This window comes from Mixophyes fleayi, chromosome 2 (assembly GCF_038048845.1).
Source record: "Mixophyes fleayi isolate aMixFle1 chromosome 2, aMixFle1.hap1, whole genome shotgun sequence".
NCBI classification, from domain to species: domain Eukaryota; kingdom Metazoa; phylum Chordata; class Amphibia; order Anura; family Limnodynastidae; genus Mixophyes; species Mixophyes fleayi.
In genome coordinates, this window is record NC_134403.1 from 6,696,769 (window position 1) to 6,717,420 (window position 20,652).

Below are 20,652 nucleotides of genomic sequence, written 5' to 3' on the forward strand. Positions count from 1 at the left end.
TGTGAACCTGCGACTGTGGGTGGCAGAAATAATTTGGTGGCTCAGGGGTTGGTATTGCTGCCGCATAGCTCAGGAAAGGAGTCCATGAGTCCAACCAGGAAACTTGGACTCATGGCAAGTATGGTGACTCAGTGGTTAGCACTTCTGAGTCACTGGGGTCATGAGTTCAATTCCGACCATGGCTTTATCTGTGTGGAGTTTGTATGTTGTCCCCGTGTTTGCGTGGGTTTCCTCCGGGTGCTCCAGTTTCCTCCCACACTCCAAAAATATACTGGTAGGTTAATTGGCTGCTAACAAAATTGACCCTAGTCTGTCTCTCTCTTTGTGTCCATGTGTGTGTGTGTGTGTGTGTGTGTCCATGTGTGTGTGTGTGTGTGTGTGTGTGTGTGTGTGTCCATGTGTGTGTGTGTGTGTGTGTGTCCGTGTGTGTGTGTGTGTGTGTGTGTGTGTCCATGTGTGTGTGTGTGTGTGTGTGTGTGTGTCCATGTGTGTGTGTGTGTGTGTCCATGTGTGTGTGTGTGTGTGTGTGTCCGTGTGTGTGTGTGTGTGTGTGTGTGTGTGTGTGTGTGTGTGTGTGTGTGTCCGTGTATGTGTGTGTGTCCGTCCATGTGTGTGTGTGTGTGTGTGTCCGTGTATGTGTGTGTGTGTGTGTGTCCGTGTATGTGTGTGTGTCCGTGTATGTGTGTGTGTGTGTGTGTGTGTCAGTGTATGTGTGTGTGTCCGTGTGTCCTTGTGTCCGTGTGTCCTTGTGTCCGTGTGTGTGTGTGTCCGTGTGTGTGTGTCATGGTCCGTGTCTCCGTGTCCGTGTCTCCGTGTGTGTCCGTGTGTGTCCGTGTCCGTGTGTGTCCGTGTCCGTGTGTGTCCGTGTCTGTCCGTCCGTGTGTGTGTGTGTCCGTGTGTGTGTCCGTGTGTAAGTCCGTGTGTGTGTCCGTGTGTGTGTCCGTCATACTTGCCTACTTTTGAGACCAGCTGTCCGGAAGGGGGTCCGTCGAGGGGGCTTGGCCACGCGTAATGCACTGTTAGGCTCCGCCCCTGTCAATCTTATGAAATTCTGGCCAGGGGGCGGGGCCACGGTGTCGCTATTAGCCCCACCCCCCACCATTTACAACAACGGGGAGATGCTGGTCCCTGGATTTTTGCCTGCTCTCTTGGGAGTCCAGGAGAACTCCCAAAAATTCGGGAGTCTCCCGGACATTCTGGGAGAATAGACAACTATGGTGTTTGTGTGTGTATATATTGGGGAATTTAGACTGTAAGCCCCAATGGGGCAGGGACCAATGTGAGTTCTCTGTACAGCGCAGCAGAATTAGTGGCGCTATACAAATTATTAAACTATTCGTATTTGTAGATCTTAAGCAAGGACAAATGGAGTACTAAATAAACTGATGACACGGTGCACTAATAGCCAAGTGTGGCCTGTGGGTACTTTCTACATGACCTATTCTGCGAATTTACCCACTAAACATTGTTTTGTCCCAAGTGAATAGTTTAATGACTATAAGAGGGGGTTCAATTGGACGTGATATTCCTCTGAACATCGCAGCTGTGCATCTTTTGTGGGTAGAAAAGAGAAGTCTGATGTTGCAGTAACATAGAGGGCCTTCACGACCGCTCCGGAGGCACTGCACACATAATTGAATCCCCCTCATAAGAGTCCATGAGCCTTTATGAGAATCATACAGACTGACACCTATTCACATGGAATCACCACCCTGCTCAGTTTTGGACAAACTAGTATTTTATTTATGAGTAAGTGGGTACTAACATTTTCCAAAATTCATAATCAAATACCCTGTGCAAAACATGATTAGTAAAGCGATGAAATACTTGTATGATTAGGGTTTAATATATTATCGTGGTTAACAACGTTTCTGGAAGTGTATGCAACACTCGAGTCAGCGTCCATGTAGCGACATTGTAGTGGAATTGTCTCCTCGTCCTGCAGGGCAACGGCAATTAAGGGCAGTGTTGAGGACTTGGGTTCTCATTATTTCATGCAAGTCCACATATGGACAGTTAATTTAGTCTTTAATCCGAATTCTGGGCTCAGAACAGGATGCAGAGCAGATGTGGATCAGGACGTTCTGACCATGCTTATTCGCGATCTTGGATTATGATGGAGTTCATGTTTAAGACAATGGCCTTTTATCCAATGGGAAGGAAGTTTTACAGTGCCCACAATGTACAGAGGGACCCCAGGAGTATCAACAATCCAAGACATGGGATCTCGGCAGCGTTCCGGAGCTCAGCATAATATTTAGCCACTGGGTCATTAGGGTTTACATCGGTATCAAACCAGAGCTGCATACACCGGCCACTGTCTCGTTGATACGTGGTGTATTTGTAGGAATTACTCCACAACTTCTCACAGAAATCCTTGGCAGATGGATAGACGTCTGTGAATTTCCGGCAGGTCGTCCCATATGGGCATTTATTTGTTCCTGTTTGGAGAAGAGATGAGATATAACCATTTGTGGATCTCTCATATGGATGAAAGTCAGGGGTATAAATCTCACTCACCGTTGTCCCAGTTCCAGCCAACATGCCAGTTCTCCATGCACGTGTAGTCCTGACTGCAATCATTAAACCAGCTCTCACAGTCCTCCTTACACAGTGGCACATCCAGGATACGCTCTTTCCTCCAGCTCTGGTCCACCTGTCCAAGCAGAGCAAAATGTGAGGCAGAGTATCAGCAATAACACCAGTTAATGGGGAGATTTACATTAATTCTTAAATCCTCAAAGACGTAAAAGAATTACACTGTGAAGACATTCCTTGGACCTCTAGTAGGTGAACAAAAGCTATGCTAGTCTCCTACATGAAGAGTCTAAGATGCGGGATTCAACCTTAAGACTGCCAAGTTGATGTGGTCCCCATACTGTGAATCCAGGGAATAATTTATTAGTGTATCAACCTTAATAATCAATGCCAAGTAAATGTTCTTCCACAAATTGTGTGTCAGCATTTCAGGATTATAATCTTGATAACTTGTTAAAGATCATTATAGAACAGTTATTGATTAGCAAGATAATAGGGAAACTAAACGTGCCGCATACACAAAGCTGGTAATTTGCTTTTCTGTTCCCAAAATGCTGTCTGCTACTGTATGAATGACAATAAGGGTGTAGCTTTGTAGACATATATTCAGATATGATTTAACTACTGTACTATAAAACCCAATTCTTAGCGCTCACCCCTCACCTTCTGGAACCAGGGCCCAAGGTTCGGAGAGCATTCATAAAAACAGGTGTCTTGGATAAAATGCTTCTTGCATGCGGAAGACATGATCCCACAGTGATTCCAGTTAAAGTTATACAAAAAGGACTGGTCCTTGTGAGCCTCAGCACTGGTGTTAGCCGTACAACAAGACTTCCTTTTCCAAGGAGTGCACTGCAGAGAGGACAAAACATTGTTAGACTTTAAGACTCCATGTCCAAGATCTGGTCTCTGACTCTCAGATCCTAGATCAGAGATCTAGTTATACAGGCCGTTTTCTTATAAAACCTTTTGAGTTATTTTAGATCTTCAGCTTTCTTTATAAAGCATTTATTTTCTGCTGTTTTCTGGTTGAATAATAAGCATCTCATTTATGTACTGCTGAATTTAGCTAACCTGTATCAATTCAGTTTGTAAAGACAGTAGACTTCGCTCTCTCATCCTTTATCTTTCCCATTCACTGTGCCTTCTGTTAGTTTCTTACTGTGCTGAAACTATGTTGCTGCTATATGTAGAACATCATTAACCATCAGTGTTGCAGAGAAGAGTTGTGTTGTCACTGACATTTAAACACAACACCAGTGGGTAATCAACATAAAGCAGCTTAAAAAAAATGGACTTAAGTTGCTTACAAAAAAGATTTGCAAAATAGTCTGTTTTGCAAGTTATTAAAAAGCTGATACAATATAGTGCAACAGATGTTTGCTTACATTGACAAACTTGCATTAGACAGAGAAAAGTTAATTGCTGATTGTTCAGGAGTGTTTACAGAAAGTTTGTACAATTATGAGTAATAACTATTTATAGGGTGGCAGAGCATTTCACAGCACAGGAGTGGGATAAACAGAAGAATTGCAAAACACAAGTACATATGGTGCAGATGAGGTGACAAAAGAGACAAGGGGGGGTGATGTTGGTAACTAACTGAATGTTCTGAAGGTCTCAGTAACCTCATCTTTAGTAGATTATTAGTATAGAAACTAAGCGCTGTGTAACAGAAGTTAATTGCACAATAATTTGTCATTAACATTTTATATGCAACACAAAACATTAATGTATTGATCATGCTTTATGTATAAATTGATATATTGTGAGATACATGGGAGATTATGTAACTTCGTGTGTGTGGTATTGTTAAGATTTTACACATCAGAGGGGAAACCAAATAGACGCCTTTACACTGCCAGGCCATGTTACTAGATGATATAACATGACTTAGAAATGGACTGAAATAGGCTATTTGTTGCCTTTTGTTCTTCTATAGATAAGCACAATCTATCATAATTCTAAATTAATATGTCACCTATTTTACATTTTATGCTTAGAGTATTACTGCCATCTACTGTCCAAAGTCAGTATTGGTTTCTTAGAGACAAGTAGGAGGGAATCTATTTATATTGAGACTGCAGAAGTTATATAAAGGGGTGCAAAGTGAGAAATTAAGTTTGGATTTCTCTGGTGGAAGAAAAGTTGTGCCAATCTACTCCATAAAGATTGTAGGGTGCATTCACCCAGAGTGCGGCAGAGTTGATGGAATACCAATGCAGAAAATCCAGGGAATCGTTAGCTTATATCATCCATTAATTATTATTATTATCTTTAATTTATAAGGCGCCACTAAGGGTCTGCAGCGCCGTACATGACATATACAGAAAACAGTGAGCCATGACAGAACATGGTACAGGAAGAACAAAAAGAAATATATATACACACACACACACACACACACACACACACACACACACACACAGACAGGTAACATGGTAATGCAAATCAAATTATTTCTGGAACAATGAGTGAAAGTGATGGTAGAAATCAGCGAGAAGAAGGCCGAAGCTTAAGAAAACAGGGCTAGGGAAGCCGGCCAAGAGGTACAGAGGGTGATGGAATAGTAGAAGGTGCGCACAAGGAATGAGGGCCCTGCTCCTGAGAGCTTACATCCTAAAAAGGAAAAAGGGAGACACAAATAGGGAGTTACTAACTGTAAGGAGAGAGCCGGGACAAGGGAGTTATGAGGAGGACTGATAGACTTGAATAAAGAAGTGAGTCTTAAGGGCACGCTTGAAGCCTTTGAGAGTAAATGCAGACCTGATGGAACGTGGAAGATTGTTCCACAGCTGTATTTGTTGTGCTACTATTTCAGGATTGCAATCCCTTCAACCCGTAATCCCCCACCCCCAGATTACTGCTATAACCCTGCTATAGTTCACATTCTATGCCAGTAGTGGACAGGAATTAGGCTGGGTACACACTGCAGAAAATTTCTCCCAACATGAGGCGGGAAATGTATCAAACTTAGGGTTTTCCGGTGGGTTTCAAAAGTGGAGATGTTGCTTATAACAACCAATCAGATTCTAGCTGTCATTTTGTAGAATGTACTAAATAAATGATAGCTAGAAACCCGCCGGAAAACGCTCAGCTTGATACATTTACCCCGAGATCTGTAACAATTTTACCAACGACTGAAAGTCCCGATCAGCAGCTGATTCATGTGTACACACTATACACGTTTTAAATGATTTACCTTCACATCTGTGCTCTTCATCTGTAATAACAATCGCCTGAAAGATCGTGACTGTAAAGATCTGCCTACACTGCTAATCGTGAGTTCATACACACTGCAGAATCTGAACGGCATTGTTGAGATTTTTGATCCGTTTATAAAATGAAATCAAATGATACGATGAGCTTTGGAAAAATAATCATTCATTGGTGGAGCGTACACACTAATGTGATACCGGTCCAAACGATCGTTTACTGTGTGATTTGCCTGATAATCCGAGAAAGAGAAAGCCGTAGTGTTTACTTAGCCTTACTGCAATATTTCAGAATTATCTTTCACAACTAAAAAATGTAGTAAAAAATAAAGTTTGTGAATATTATTTTACTCCCCTCCTTATGTTATGTACTTATTAGTCTCTACTATAAATAGGGTATTATCTCTCACCTGATCATGTAACAAGTCTTCAGGCCCCGGCTCTGTCTTTTGGTGCTTTCCATCCATACATTGATCTATGTAGTCCGTAATGGCAGCGGACAGCAAGGAAATACACGCCAGTAAGGTGACCCAGCGCAGCATGGTTCTAGAGTCCACAATGCAGAGTTCTAGAGTCCACAAAGGCCAAGCTAAACCAGGAACAAAAACAACATCATACAATAAGTTTTATTCTAAATAGTGAACTGACTGGTACCTTTGTGAAATTTCTTGGCAACGAAGTTTAAGTTAAATTGTGAGTTTGAGACATTTTGAAGGACCAACTGAAATATCGGTACCTGCCAGTTGCTGAAATGTAGCGTATTATATACAGAGACACAAGTTGGGGGTATACCGAACTATGGCCACATTAGCAAAGAGTGATCAGAAAATCCCTGCTCTCATAAGAACAACAGATAAAAGGACACACTCCATTGTGTGATGTACAATCTTTGTCTGCCAGGTGTATAATCCTTTACCTCCATCAGAAATTCGGATCATATAGAAAGTGAAGTTAGTGTTCAGAAACGCAGTACTATACAATTATTATTTTATCATAATATTCTATATGAACTATTGTAAAAAATGACTTTAATAATTCTTTCAGCACTAATATATAACAAAGGCAATAAAATAAAAGAACGGTCTTAAATATTACAAATTTAAGCTTGGACGGCATCAAGAGATTGCTCGGGTGTTTGCGGGCGTCTGGTGGGACAGGAATGGGTCACTGGAAGTCTGCAGTAATTTTGTTCAGTAGCACCAGCGAATAAAGAATATTTTAGTGTGTTCTTAGTGGAGCTATTTATATGAATTGGGTGTAAGTTCACGATGACGTCTAGCACAAGCGTCATGGCGGAGGGAACAGATGATAGTTGGGCTTGGAGTATCTCTGATAATCAGGGCCTGTCAGAGGCCGTGTACTGCAGGGTCCCAAAAAACACGCACATCACAATCTCTCCAAAAACGCTCAGCCTATAAAACGTCAACATATTACGCAGCGCAGTACATTGAAGGGACCAGGATACAAATGCATCTAGCCAACATTGTTACCCCCTCCAATGAGGAACATTAAATATTCAGCTGCTGGCTGCCATTTAACCCTTCTTTACTAGATATGGGCCTCTACCCCCCTGTGAATTAATGTGACACAAATACAGACTGTGCACCCATGTGAAAAGGACGAAGGGCCCATCTATGGGTCAATGACAAATGGTAGAGGAACAAGAACATAATCCATGAGATTGATATCACCTTAACCAACCTGTCCCTCGTTTCTTACAAAATGTGGAGTATAACAACATGTACTTTTTATAGTGCTGTCCGTGTTCCCCAGCTCACCAGAGTGTAAGTGCAGTATCTCATTACATGGAGATAAGGGGGCATTGTGGCCATGTCTGTATAGGAGACCTTTTGATTCTATCTTACCCATTGTAAAAATGTATATTGTTGATGTAGCAGTAATACATTGTTCTTACATTGAACCCAGGTGGGTTATGGGTTATGTTCGGGTGGGGTCCAGTGCCAGGATACAGGTGAGGGGGCTGTAGCTGCATTCATTGCACCCCCCCCCCTTTTTTTTCTATACAGGAAGTCCTGGAAGTTCGTTCTGGCTGAAGAAGCTTGTAAGGGGTTAATACTGGGAGTGTCATTTAATCATCTTCGCCTTGCCCCTTAATTAACCCGAGTATGTCCCCCTTGTCTCAGGTTGTACTCAGCCAGACATCTTGTGTCAGCAAAGCAGAGGACCAAGGGATGTATTAGGATGAGAAGGGACAGCCCTGTAACAGCCCCTGTTTACTAGAGATGCTCAGGCTTGGTTCCCCGAGAACCAAACACACCCGAACTTACCAAATCCGAGTGCCGAGCCGGCTCGATACGTTTGCGCACTTTCGGAATTGAAGACGAGGCAAAACGTCATTACGTTGTCGGATCTCGCGAGTTTTGGATTCTAGAAGTACCGCCCTCAACGGCGATCTAGCGCCATTTCACAGAGGGACACAGAAGGGGTAGCACAGTCTGTAGAGCAGTTGGGCAGCGTCATAGGTAGATTAGAAAGAGAAGGGGGTAGCAGTGTTCTGAATGTCACTGTAGAATTTGAAGAAGAGCTCCATTGCTCATTGTCATTGCTGAAATACAAATACTAGGACTGGCAGGCTTGGTCTTCTGAATTTGCAGTCAAAGTGTATGGAGTTATCAAAATGGATTCACAGCAGTACACAGAAGGCCAGGAGCACCAAGCAGCTGCTGGCACCAGTCATGATGATAGTAATCCCTCTACGTCATCTGGTAAAGCCTATGTTAAAGTGCATAGTGTTTGTAAGTCAGGGAAACCAAAGTGTAAGAAAACACCTTTTACCTTGGTCAAGAAAAAAAGACCTGTAATCCAGGCAAAGTTATCTCCAGAAAAAAAAAAATTGCCAATCTGCCATTCTACACACCCAGCTGCAAGGAAAGAATGAGGCCTTCACCTTTCTCTATGAGTGCTAGTTCTGCACCGGTCACTGAGGCATCTTCTTGTAATGTCAGTCGTGACCAAGCAAGACCTTGTCATTCGGACTCCAAAAGTGGTGTCCAAATACTTTTATGTGTAAAAGCCGAGCTGGAATAAAACAGTAAGGCATTAGAGGAAAATGTATATTCAGATGCAGAAATGACACAAATCCCTGAAGAGAGTCTATCCACAAGTGTTATGTGTAAACCTGACCTTTCTAATACTGTACTCCTAAAGAAGCTTCCATTCAGCATTTCTGCAGATGTGTGCCTGAACAGCCCGAGTGTAGCCGGTGATACACAAATTGAGGATGCCACTTTGGAATTGCAACAGGATGAGGGGGATATTTATGTAGCCGACGAGGGCGCTAATGAGGATAATATTGTTTGTGTAAGACCTGCACCGGTGGAAGCAGATTCTTGCACGTGATAAGAAGAAGGCCATTGTCATGCCTGGACATAAGACCAAAAAATCCACTTCTTATGTGTGGAATTATTTTTACCCAAATCCTGACAACAGTTGTCTAGCCATTTGTAGCATTTGTAAAGCCACAATCTGTCGAGGGAGGGACCTTAACCATCTGGGAACCTCATCCATGTTACGCCATTTGAAGCAAGTTCATGGCAAGCTGTTGGGAAAAATCAGAAACTTATGCTAAAAACAAACAACAAGCAGTCCATTATCAGCTAGGTCCCTTCTCTCACCTACATCCCGTGCCTGCAATCTACTCCCACAACACCATCCTCATCAATATCCTCAGTAGCGATCGGAGTTGGTAAGGCTAGATGACTCCTTTACTATTCTGATTCCTCAGAAGAATTCTTGAGTGCTGCTGTTGCTGTGGGTGAATCTTAATCCCAGAAGCAATTGACTGTTGACTGTTACAACAATTGACTGTTAAACAATCCTTTGCAAGAGGAAGCAACTATGAAAGCTGTCACCCAGTTGCAAAGTGGATCACAGACTCCATGGCGACTATGCTAGTATTAGATCTGCATCCAATATCCACTGCTAATGCAGCTGGTTTTAGACAGTTACTTGAGGTCATTTCCCGTTACCAAATTCCATCATGACACCATTTCACTAGAAAAGCTATTCCTCACCTCTACCAGAAGGTTCGTGAAAATGTAATTATTGGGCTACAAAATGCCATTCTACCCACTGTACACTTAACCACAGATATGTGGACAAGCGGAACTGGGCAAATTAAAGATTATATGACTGTGACAGCCCACTGGGTTGGTGATTCGCCTTCACCAGCAGGAACAGCAGCAGCATGTACCCAAGTACGGCTCATTTATCAGAGGCAGTTACTCTGTATCACCGGCTTCACTAAGAGGCATACAGCTGACAATCTGTTACAACAACTAAGGAATGTCATTGCAACATGGCTTATCCCTCTTGGACTCTCCTCAGGATATGTCATTTCTGATAACGCCACCTATATTGTGAGAGCATTACAGCTGGGTGAATTCCCTCACATTCCCTGTTTTGCTCACACAATAAACTTGGTGGTGCAGAGCTTTTTAAAAAATGCAGGCGATGCTGTCTGTGGCCCGTAATATATCTGCACATTCTCGACATTCGGCAACAGTGTGTAGGAGATTGCAGCAGCTACAAGAGCAATTAAATTTGCCCTGCCACCAACTGAAGCAAGAGGTGGTAACAAGGTGGAATTCCACCCTGTATATGCTTCTGCGGATGGAGGAACAGCGAAAAGCCATCCACGCTTACTCCATAAGCCATGACATTGGAAAAGGAGGGGGGGATGTATTTTAGTCAAGCGCAGTGGAGAATACTTTCTGTTTTGTGCAAGGTGCTGAAACATTCGAAGTAGTCACCTGTGAAGCGAATTCAGACACTGCTAGCTTGAGTCAAGCAATTCCCTTAATTAGACTTTTGGAAAAGCAGCTTGAGAAACTGAAGGCAGAGATTAAACAAAGCCATTCCGCTAAGTATGTCAGACTTGTAGATGAAGTACTTTATTCGCTTCACCATGATCCAAGAGTTAACAAAATTTGGAAATCGGATCACTACATTTTGGTGACTGTGCTTGATCCTCAGTTTAAGAGCTATATCTTCTCTTTGTTTCCAACTGACCCAGATCTGAAGAGATACAAGGAGCTCCTGGTGATCAAGATGATAGCTCAAGTGTTACGTGACAGGATGGGATCTCCTCCTTCAGTTTCTCACTCAACTGCTGCTAGGAAAAAAATTAATTTTCACAAGAGACAGAGGGTGATGCAGAGGACTCAGCGCCAAATTTTGACATCTGGTCTAAAAGAATTGACCAAAAAACGTGACACCTCTGCCGTAACTCCACCTGATCCTACTTTCAACATCCAAAGAATGGTGGAGCATTATTTTCACAACAGCATAGAAATAGACACATCAGACAGTCCCTTTACATAATGGGAGGAATAAAAAAAAAAAAAGAATTTGGAGACCCATGTACCAACTCGCTTTGCACTGTCCACCCTCCTGTGTGTACTCGGAAAGAGGTTTCAGCACAGCCAGGAACCTTGTCAGTGATCGGCGTAAGAGGCTACTTCCTCAAAATGTGGAAAAGATGATGTTCATAAAAATGAACTTCAAGTTCCACGAGGAAGACCTTTCCCGCCAATTACATCAAAATACGGAGACTTCTGTAACGGTGGATTCCAGCGGTGATGAATTAATAATGTGCGAGGCTGACGTACACACTGATGAGGGCGAGGATGAGGCCGAGGATGACGACAACATCTTGCCATAGTAGAGTTCATTAACAGCACTGTTACCTTAGGTGGCTTAAGGCCATTGTTACCTTGCTTTGTGGGGGCCCAAACAAACCAAGCAGTTCAGCCACAAGGAGTGGCACTACTTGTTGCTAAACTGCTTAGCTTGATAAAGTGTGCATGTCCTTTTTAAGATCCAAGATAAGGGTGGGTGGGAGGGCAATTCCATCTTGCGCCACTTTTCCATTCAGCTACCGCTGTGTGCCACTGTTACCTACATGTGCTATATACTGTTGTGTGCTTAGGAAAAATCTTAAGACACCCATTGATGATGCAGATGACTCAGCACATTCTGACATCTGGTCTTGTCTACTGCAAAAGTATTGACCAGAATTAGTGACATCTCTGCTGTAACTCCACCTGATCCTACGATCAACTATCAACATCCAAAGAATGGTGGAGGATTATTTTTAATTATTTAAATTATTTAATTATAAAGACAACAGTGTTATTAAGAACGAACAACATTGCTTGCAGAAGTAATGTAAGCATAGATGTCTAAATAGACCTGTATATGTTTTACCATCCACTTTGCTGCTGTTTCATCAAGTGTTTGTAATCTGCACTTTACATCAAAGGTACCTAACTAGATTATAATTTTGTGGGAATTGGGGTCGATTCGAAGCTCACTGATGAACTTGCTCTTTGCTGTGAATTACAATGGCTATTTTAAGTGCATTGTCTGGCACCCTGGATTGGTCCGGGTCTGATAAAACCACGCATCCTGGGGGGGGTCAGAGCTCATGTATTAGCTGTAGAATTATGTAGCTGTAGAATTACCTCACTTATCCAAGAAACAGGTGGAGCGATCAAATGAACCATAACCGATTTCATGATCCAAGGACAATTCCATCTTGCACCACTTTTCTTTTCTGCCACTGATGTGTGCAATGTGTCCTAGATGTGCTAGGAAAGGCTGTGTGTTTGTGTCATTGCTCTGTTGCTTACCAGCAGGGCCTGATCAACCACTAGGCTGACCAGGCTGCAGCCTGGGGCACTGGGTCCCGGGGGGCGCTGCACTGTGGGTATTTTTTTTAAAAAAAAAATGTTTTGTTTTTTTTTTCTTCTTCATTCATTTTTTTTTTCGGGGTGGGGGAGAGGGGGGGGGGGGTCGCCGCTGGGGATCGCCGCACGGGGGGGGGGGATTGCCTTGGGGGGGTGGAGGGCTCGACGATCAAAAGCATTGGTGGTCAGTGGTTAGCAACACACAGCCAATCGCCAGGCTGCCTGTTGCTGTGCAGCAGACAGGAAGCAGGACGTCTTCACTTCCTATCTGCTGATCTGAGGAGAGGAGCGACGCTGGCACAACTACAGGTAAGTGAAGGGGGGAACTGCCCTGCATATCTATAGGGAGGGGGGGGAACTGCCCTGCATATCTATAGGGAGGGGGGGAACTGCCCTGCATATCTATAGGAAGGGGGGGGGAACTGCCCTGCATATCTATAGGGAGGGGGGGGGGGGAAACTGCCCTGCATATCTATAGGGAGGGGGGGGGGGGGGAACTGCCCTGCATATCTATAGGGAGGGGGGGAACTGCCCTGCATATCTATAGGGAGGGGGGGGGGGGAACTGCCCTGCATATCTATAGGGAGGGGGGGGAACTGCCCTGCATATCTATAGGGAGGGGGAACTGCCCTGCATATCTATAGGGAGGGGGGGGGGAACTGCCCTGCATATCTATAGGGAGGGGGGGAACTACCCTGCATATCTATAGGGAGGGGGGGGAACTACCCTGCATATCTATAAGGAGGGGGGGGAACTACCCTGCATATCTATAAGGAGGGGGGGAACTGCCCTGCATATCTATAAGGAGGGGGGGAACTGCCCTGCATATCTATAAGGAGGGGGGGGAACTGCCCTGCATATCTATAGGGAGGGGGGGGAACTGCCCTGCATATCTATAGGGAGGGGGGGGAACTGCCCTGCATATCTATAAGGAGGGGGGGGGGAACTGCCCTGCATACCTATAGGGAGGGGGGGGGAACTGCCCTGCATATCTATAGGGAGGGGGGGAACTGCCCTGCATATCTATAGGGAGGGGGGGAACTGCCCTGCATATCTATAGGGAGGGGGGGGAACTGCCCTGCATATCTATAGGGAGGGGGGGGGAACTGCCCTGCATATCTATAGGGAGGGGGGGGGGGAACTACCCTGCATATCTATAAGGAGGGGGGGAACTACCCTGCATATCTATAAGGAGGGGGGGGAACTGCCCTGCATATCTATAGGGAGGGGGGGGGAACTGCCCTGCATATCTATACTGAGGGGGGGGGGGGACTGCCCTGCATATCTATAGGGAGGGGGGGAACTGCCCTGCATATCTATAAGGAGGGGGGGGAACTGCCCTGCATATCTATAAGGAGGGGGGGAACTGCCCTGCATATCTATACTGAGGGGGGGGGGGACTGCCCTGCATATCTATAGGGAGGGGGGGAACTGCCCTGCATATCTATAGGGAGGGGGGGGAACTGCCCTGCATATCTATAGGGAGGGGGGGGGGGAACTGCCCTGCATATCTATAGGGAGGGGGGGGAACTGCCCTGCATATCTATAGGGAGGGGGAACTGCCCTGCATATCTCTAGGGAGGGGGGGGGGGGGAACTGCCCTGCATATCTATAGGGAGGGGGAACTGCCCTGCATATCTCTAGGGAGGGGGGAGGGGGAACTGCCCTGCATATCTCTAGAGAGGGAGAGGGGGGACTGTCATGCATATGTATAGGGAGGGAGAGGGGGGACTGTCATGCATATGTATAGGGAGGGAGAGGAGGACTGTCATAAAAATCTATAGGGTGGGAGGGGGGGGGGCTGCCATGAAAATCTATAGGGAGGTAGAGAGGTTGATATGTATGAAGGAGGGCAGAGGAGGGGGGCTGATATATGTGACTGGGGGAGTTTTGATGTGACGGGGGGGGATAGCTAGCTAGCAGAGTGGAGGTAAGGAAAATAGCTGCAAGGGGGATGGATGCAGGGTGGGAGGTAAAGAAAATGGCTGCAGCAGGGGTTAAGGAAAATGGCTGTGCGGGGGGGGTTGTGGTTAAGGAAAATGGCTGCAGGGGTATTTAAAAAATAGAGCAGCTTTGGGGGGCAGAATCTCATGATTGTGTGGTGGTCACATGGGTGGTCTCAGCAATCACTAGAATACTAAATATTAGTGAGATGGGGCTGGTAGAGGTTTGTATTTGATTGACAACAAATATTCAGATATTGCTTATATATGCCTGTCCAATGGGGTACTTTTAGCTGGCCATAATGGAGTGTTTTGTTTTAACTAAAGGCCCTAATCATTCAGGGTTTGCATTATAATACATTTTTGCATTTTCAAAAAAGGACGCCAACTTTCCAGAAGCCAGCGAGAGGATAACAAAGTTGCAAGAGAGAAGAGCAAGGACAGGTAAGAGACAATGGCACAATCTGTCTAAATTCGAATGCTGGAGAATACACCTGAACATTCATATTCAGGAGTGTTCCTATACACCTATATATTCGGAGGAGGGGGGGGGGGGGGGCGCTGCGGCCGTATTAGCCTAGGGCGGCCAGAACCCTTAATCAGGCCCTGCTTACCATCCAGCCAGGTCGCTGCAGTATTTGTCCAAAAGTGTATGAAAATAATATTGTGACCTGTGAGGTGGTCAAAATTGACTGCAAATGACCAGAAATTAGTGTTATTGAGGTTATTAATAATGTAGGAACAAAAAAAGTGCAAAATTATGTGATTTTAGCAATTTTTCTAAAAAATACAGATCCAAAACAAAAACCAGAACACAGGGGTCAGTGAACATCTCTACTTTTTACAGACAGCCACTCTCAGAGGATCCCACTATCTAAGGCCACCCCTGACCCAGCCCCTGGAGCGTGGGAAAACTACAGAATATAGAGGAAACAGAGACACAGGGGGTTGTGCTCTTTTTTCTCTCATCCTGGGAAGATCTCAGTGTTGAAGTCTGGGCTTCTGCTGGACTGAGCACCCTGCTGGGACATCTGCAGATTAGAATAACTCTGGGGGTCTTCTTACGTGGTGGGTCTGATCTAACAGGGAGACTAGGAGATCGGCTCCTACCACGCTGGTAGAGGAGGGATTGTCAGGCTGAGCGGCCGGGATTCAGCAAGTCAGAACATCCATTGACAGATAATGTGGTAAAACTGCCTGACATTTATTTACTGCTTGTATATAGAATTCTAGTGATTGTTTTTATTATAAATAATGTACTTTTTTACCTTTCTAATTGCATTTGCCAAAATGACTGTGGATCCCTAGAAGATAAAGTAAGGTATAGTAAGACACCTCTGGGTGGCCATCCAGTGTGAGTGGGTATAATTGGGCCAGATAAACCGCTGTAGTTCATTGCAAATGTACTGATATTTTTTATATTGTGTGTATTTTGGTATAGGAAATGTATTGATTTCTAATGTATTATGCCAGGTTAGAGGAAATCTGCAGGAAGTGCTAAGTAAGTCTTTTCATCGCAGACATGGCAAAAGCAGGAGGTCGTTACCTGTTGTCTCGTCTTGTTAAAGAGACAGTAACCTGTCTGAACAATGTAGACTCAGGAAACAAGTAATGTAGGAGATCACAGATTGCTGTGAATTTGAAGTTAAAGTGCGTTAACTCCACGTCTAGAGAAATATCACATCCTAATGTTAAATCATCTGATGTGATATCAGACGCTTTGGTGCCTGGTCGGATCATAGGGCTGGTTTAGCCCTTGCCAGGAGTTGTGTCAGAATCTGTATAAAAAGGAGCTCTGTTTGACCATGTAGCATTATACCATCTGTACATCTGGAGATCACTAGTACCTTAAACTAGTGGATGCAACTGTCCTTATTAGGACTTATTGAGGTAATAAACATCGCTCCTTCAAGGAACCTGCTTTGACGACTACTTACCTGCTGTAATTCCTGTGACCTGCAGATTAGACCAATCTAATCCGTTCTCCGGCTGTTCTGAGGTTGGATCCAGCACCCAGTACCACCGCTCTGCCCGCTACCTGCAGCTCTATCCAGTGTGATAGACCAGGGGAAAACTTCCACAGCACCTTGATCTATAGGAAGAGGTCAGGGGTACCAGCCTCGGTGCCCAGTGAGGGGGTACACTAGCAGCGACAGTTACCCAGAAGGACGCGGTTCTAGGCGCCGGTGATGGAAGCTAGTGGCGACAGCAGCAAAAGCCCCTCCTGTTAGTATAGGAGCGCTTTGCTCCGTCTCCTTATTGTGTTGCTATGGCAACCGCTGTAATCCCTGGGGGTCTAGGAGGAAACCAGAAGTGGGGCAGGACTCCAATGTCCGATCTGTGCCCCTGCGCATGCCCAGGCCCATTACTTCCAGTCAGTGCCTGCACGGGGATAGTCACAGTTCTAATAGCTCCGTGGCCACCAGAAAATAAGTACCATAAAGGTAGCACACTGTGAACCAGAGGCACTCTAAATAATATTACAGAGTCTGTCTGTATCACAAGTAATGTACGGTTGTGCAGCACACAGTGTCCTGCCTGCAACTGCATATCTATATGTGCACCTGCATCTATATATAAGTGTAATACTGCATATAAACCTGTATTGCCCGATTGCTGCAACTGTTGAATACTGCTATAATACAAGCAACTGTGAGCACCTTGCATTATATTGTGTTATCATCTTTAATAAACAGCTTTAAGTTACAAAGCGTTGTGGCTTCACATTAACACTGCTGAACACTGTTATCAACATCAAAAGGTTTAACCATCACCTCCTACTGCGGTTAGAGGGCGCATTTTGCATAAAGAAGAGGGGACGGTGGCAAGTCAGGCCCAGCCGGTCCCCAGCAACACATGGACAGGGTGGCATAGAAAGTCCATCCTGTCACAATAACCTACATATCTATTATTCCAACCGGTCGGGGTGGACAAATTTTTGTCCCTGGAAAAGTCACCAATATTCCTTTGTCCCTGGGGCAATATTTTTTCTTTTCAGATGAATATTTAAAATGAAACAAAAAAAAAAAAAAAAAAGGAAGAAGAAAAGAAAGAAAATAGCAAAAAACCTGACAATTCAGTAACCCTGACTTGCTGGGAGTTGTAGTGCACAACGATCTGGGAGGACAGTGCAGCCCACGTAACAGGTTCTTGCTCCGCAGCAAACCATCATTTATTTACAGGACGCCACATGAGGTCCACAGCGTACAGAGGGCAAACAAGACAGTACATTGTATAACAGTACAACACAGCTACTGGGGTACAAGGGGTATATTCAGACTGTGCCCATTAGTGTGGGAGCAACTAACAGGTTTAGAGCCACTGATAGAGGTTCAAAGACAATGGAGGAGTGAGGTCAATGGACAGAGAGACCAAGGAGGAGGTGCGCAGTGTAGTTGGTGAGCAAACATTATAGGTAATGAGAACAGGAGGGAAGAGGGCCCTGTCACCAGAGCTTACAATCTAAAGGGAAAGGGGGAGACACACAGTTGGGACGTGAGGGGTGAGCCAGTGTAAGGGGAGATGAGGGCAAGAAGCAAGAGAGGGAGAGATGAAGGATGAAAGAGGGTGAGGTACCCTACATGGTGAGATGGGTAAGTGGAGGACCGGTAGGCTTTCATGAACAGGTGGGTTTTCTATGACAGAAGCTATACAGACTAGTGCAGTAATTCCCAAACTGTGTGCCGCTGCCATCTCACAGTGGTGCCTCCACCAGAGCCGGTGGCAAGCAAGGTGGAGAACTACTTGGTAATTATTCTTTGCTAGGGGTGCCTTAGAGAGACCCTAATGGTGCTCTGAACTGAGAGTTTGAGATCCACTGGGCTAGGAGATAGTCTGACAGAACAAGGGAGATGGTCTCAGTAGTGAGGGGGGGCAGCACGGGAGAAATCTTGGATAGTGGAGTGAGGTGCGGTTACCAGAGGGGAGGAAACGCGACGGTCATTCGCCGACCGGAGAAGGTGAGGGAGTATGTATGGAGAAGAGCTTGGAGATGGAGGGGGCAGGGAGAGGATCTTGTACGCGAGAGTGAGGATTTTGAGGAAGATTCTGTAGGGGATGCGGAGCCAGTGTAAGGTTCGGCAGAGAGGGGAGGCAGATGTGGAGCGGCGAGAGAGGAAGATAAGTCTACCTGCAGCATTAAGTATAGTTAGAAGTGGAGTGAGATGGGATCGGGGGAGGCCAGTAAGGAGAAGGCTACAGTAGTCGAGACGAGAAATGATCAGTGAGTGGATAAGAGTTTTGGTCGCATGCTGGGAGAGGAAGGGTCTGATACGAGCGATGTTGCGGGTCTGTAAGCGGCAGGGTCGGGCATAAGATTAAATGTGGGGGGTGGAAGAGAGGGAGGAGTTAATAATTACCACTAAATCAGCCAATTTGTCTTCCAGTTACAAACTGTGTTTTGTCAACCAGTAATCTTTAACTCGCACAGTAAGGGGCTGATTCATAAAAGGGCGAAGAAATGTTTAGTCAGCGCAATACCTGTTTTGCTTTTGCCATTTCAGGATTTACAGATTAAAATCAATGAAAAAATGCTCCATTCAATGAACAAAGGTTATTTTTTACATTTCTAGCCCAAACCTGGCAAACCAAATGACGCATCCGCACATCAGCAGATCCAGGACCGGAGAAACCATGGTTTAACCCTTACCTCTCCTGGCCAGTATTGCTCAGCTGCCCGAGTGATAGTTTTTTTGAGAATTACGGTGATAAGTGATCTTTTATTGATGGGATAGAACAAAAAAATCCTACCACTTGCCAGGATCTGGAACCTATGGATATGCCCGTTATATGCCCATGAGGCACTGTGACAATCATTTCTGCTAAATCTAAATTTACTACATGCAATGCCACCAACTGTCCAACTTCCTGCACAGTAATAATGTGCAAGTAGATTGTGATTGTTCCTGCATCTGGTGCCCTAATATCCCTCTAAATAATTCCCCAATATGTCATCTGCGCAGGTAGAGACTGCAGTCCCTGCTCCTTAAGTCACATTAAGCAACAGATTTCCCAGCACAGATTATTCTCTGCAGAGTGTAGGGAGCTCACTGCCCATCACTATGGGGGCAACCTATATACCCAAACACAGCAAATTCTTTAGGGGTTTGTACACCAGAGCTGGAGCTGGTAACTGCCCCAGATATGGCAATGTTCTCTTAGTTTTATGTCTGTCAGCAAGAATTTGTTTCATAAACAGTGTTTCTCAAGTGTCCTTCTCTTGCCAAGTAGCCGCCTGCAATAAATCCTCATCACTTCATACTTACAGAACATATAACAGATCTCATGCCTGATAACGAGCGGCTTACAGTGGTTGGTGAACTACAAGTCCAAGGCTGCAGGAAACACTGGGATTTATAATGTATCAGTAGAGAACTAGGTGGGACCACAGAGCGGAGGGTGAGGGACTTACCTGCAGGAGACAGTCCCGACGTTTCTGGGGATCAGGAGGGAAGGAATCAGGAACTTGGCAGAGAGGATCCCTCTGGCTGGTATCACAGAATCTGCAGAGTAGTCAGTGAAGACTCACAGAATATTAACCAGTTTTACACCTCTTGCTGGGAACAAAGGGCACTCTGACACTTCTATTAATCGTTAGCCTGGCGTTCAGGTGTAAGTGTAATATAGGGAATCATCATCTTTCTGCTACAGATTGTGCCATTCACACAGGGCAGCTGGATGTACACAGCACTATGTAACTTACAGCACTAACCAGGGAAATATCCTGATATAACAACTCACGCATCAAACTAACACAGGAGGCTCAATCAGCCAAACACATCCTGACTTAAAGGGGAAATCTCACCTGAGGCCCAATGTCTGCTCAGAGTGTCGGATACATCCACAATAACCTGAAGCTGCCAGCTGTGATTTGTAGTCTGAGCACTTAGTCCCTGTAGAAGCCAAAGGAGCAGAGATTGGAGGGGAAACCATGGACAGGTGTAATATAACATTATAGACACAGGTGTAATATAACATTATAGGCAAATGTGTAATATAACATTACAGGCACAGGTGTAATATAACATTATAGGCAGATGTGTAATAAAACATTACAGGCACAGGTGTAATATAACATTATAGGCACAGGTGTAATATAACATTACAGGCACGGGTGTAATATAACATTATAGACATAGGAGTAATATAACATTACAGGCACGGGTGTAATATAACATTATAGGAACGGGTGTAATATAACATTATAGGCACGGGTGTAATATAACATTATAGGCCCATGTGTAATAT

At 44.8% G+C, this 20,652-nt stretch overlaps 1 protein-coding gene across 2 annotated transcripts; it reads right to left on the minus strand.

Moving 5' to 3' along the window:
• Positions 1 to 1,729: 1,729 nt before the first annotated feature.
• On the minus strand, positions 1,730 to 20,281 carry LOC142140010 (folate receptor alpha-like). 2 transcript variants are annotated; one of them, XM_075197869.1, is made up of 5 exons: positions 20,210 to 20,281; positions 6,164 to 6,342; positions 3,202 to 3,390; positions 2,521 to 2,656; positions 1,730 to 2,441 (listed from the first exon to the last, which is right to left on the minus strand). In XM_075197869.1, the coding sequence occupies exons 2-5, from the start codon at positions 6,293 to 6,295 to the stop codon at positions 2,167 to 2,169; spliced, it is 732 nt and encodes a 243-aa protein (XP_075053970.1). In that variant the 5' UTR covers positions 6,296 to 6,342; positions 20,210 to 20,281; the 3' UTR covers positions 1,730 to 2,166. The 2 variants fall into 2 exon arrangements, with proteins under 2 accessions (XP_075053970.1, XP_075053969.1); XM_075197868.1 differs by lacking the exon at positions 20,210 to 20,281 and adding an exon at positions 19,817 to 20,139.
• Between the last annotated feature and the right edge of the window lie 371 nt (positions 20,282 to 20,652).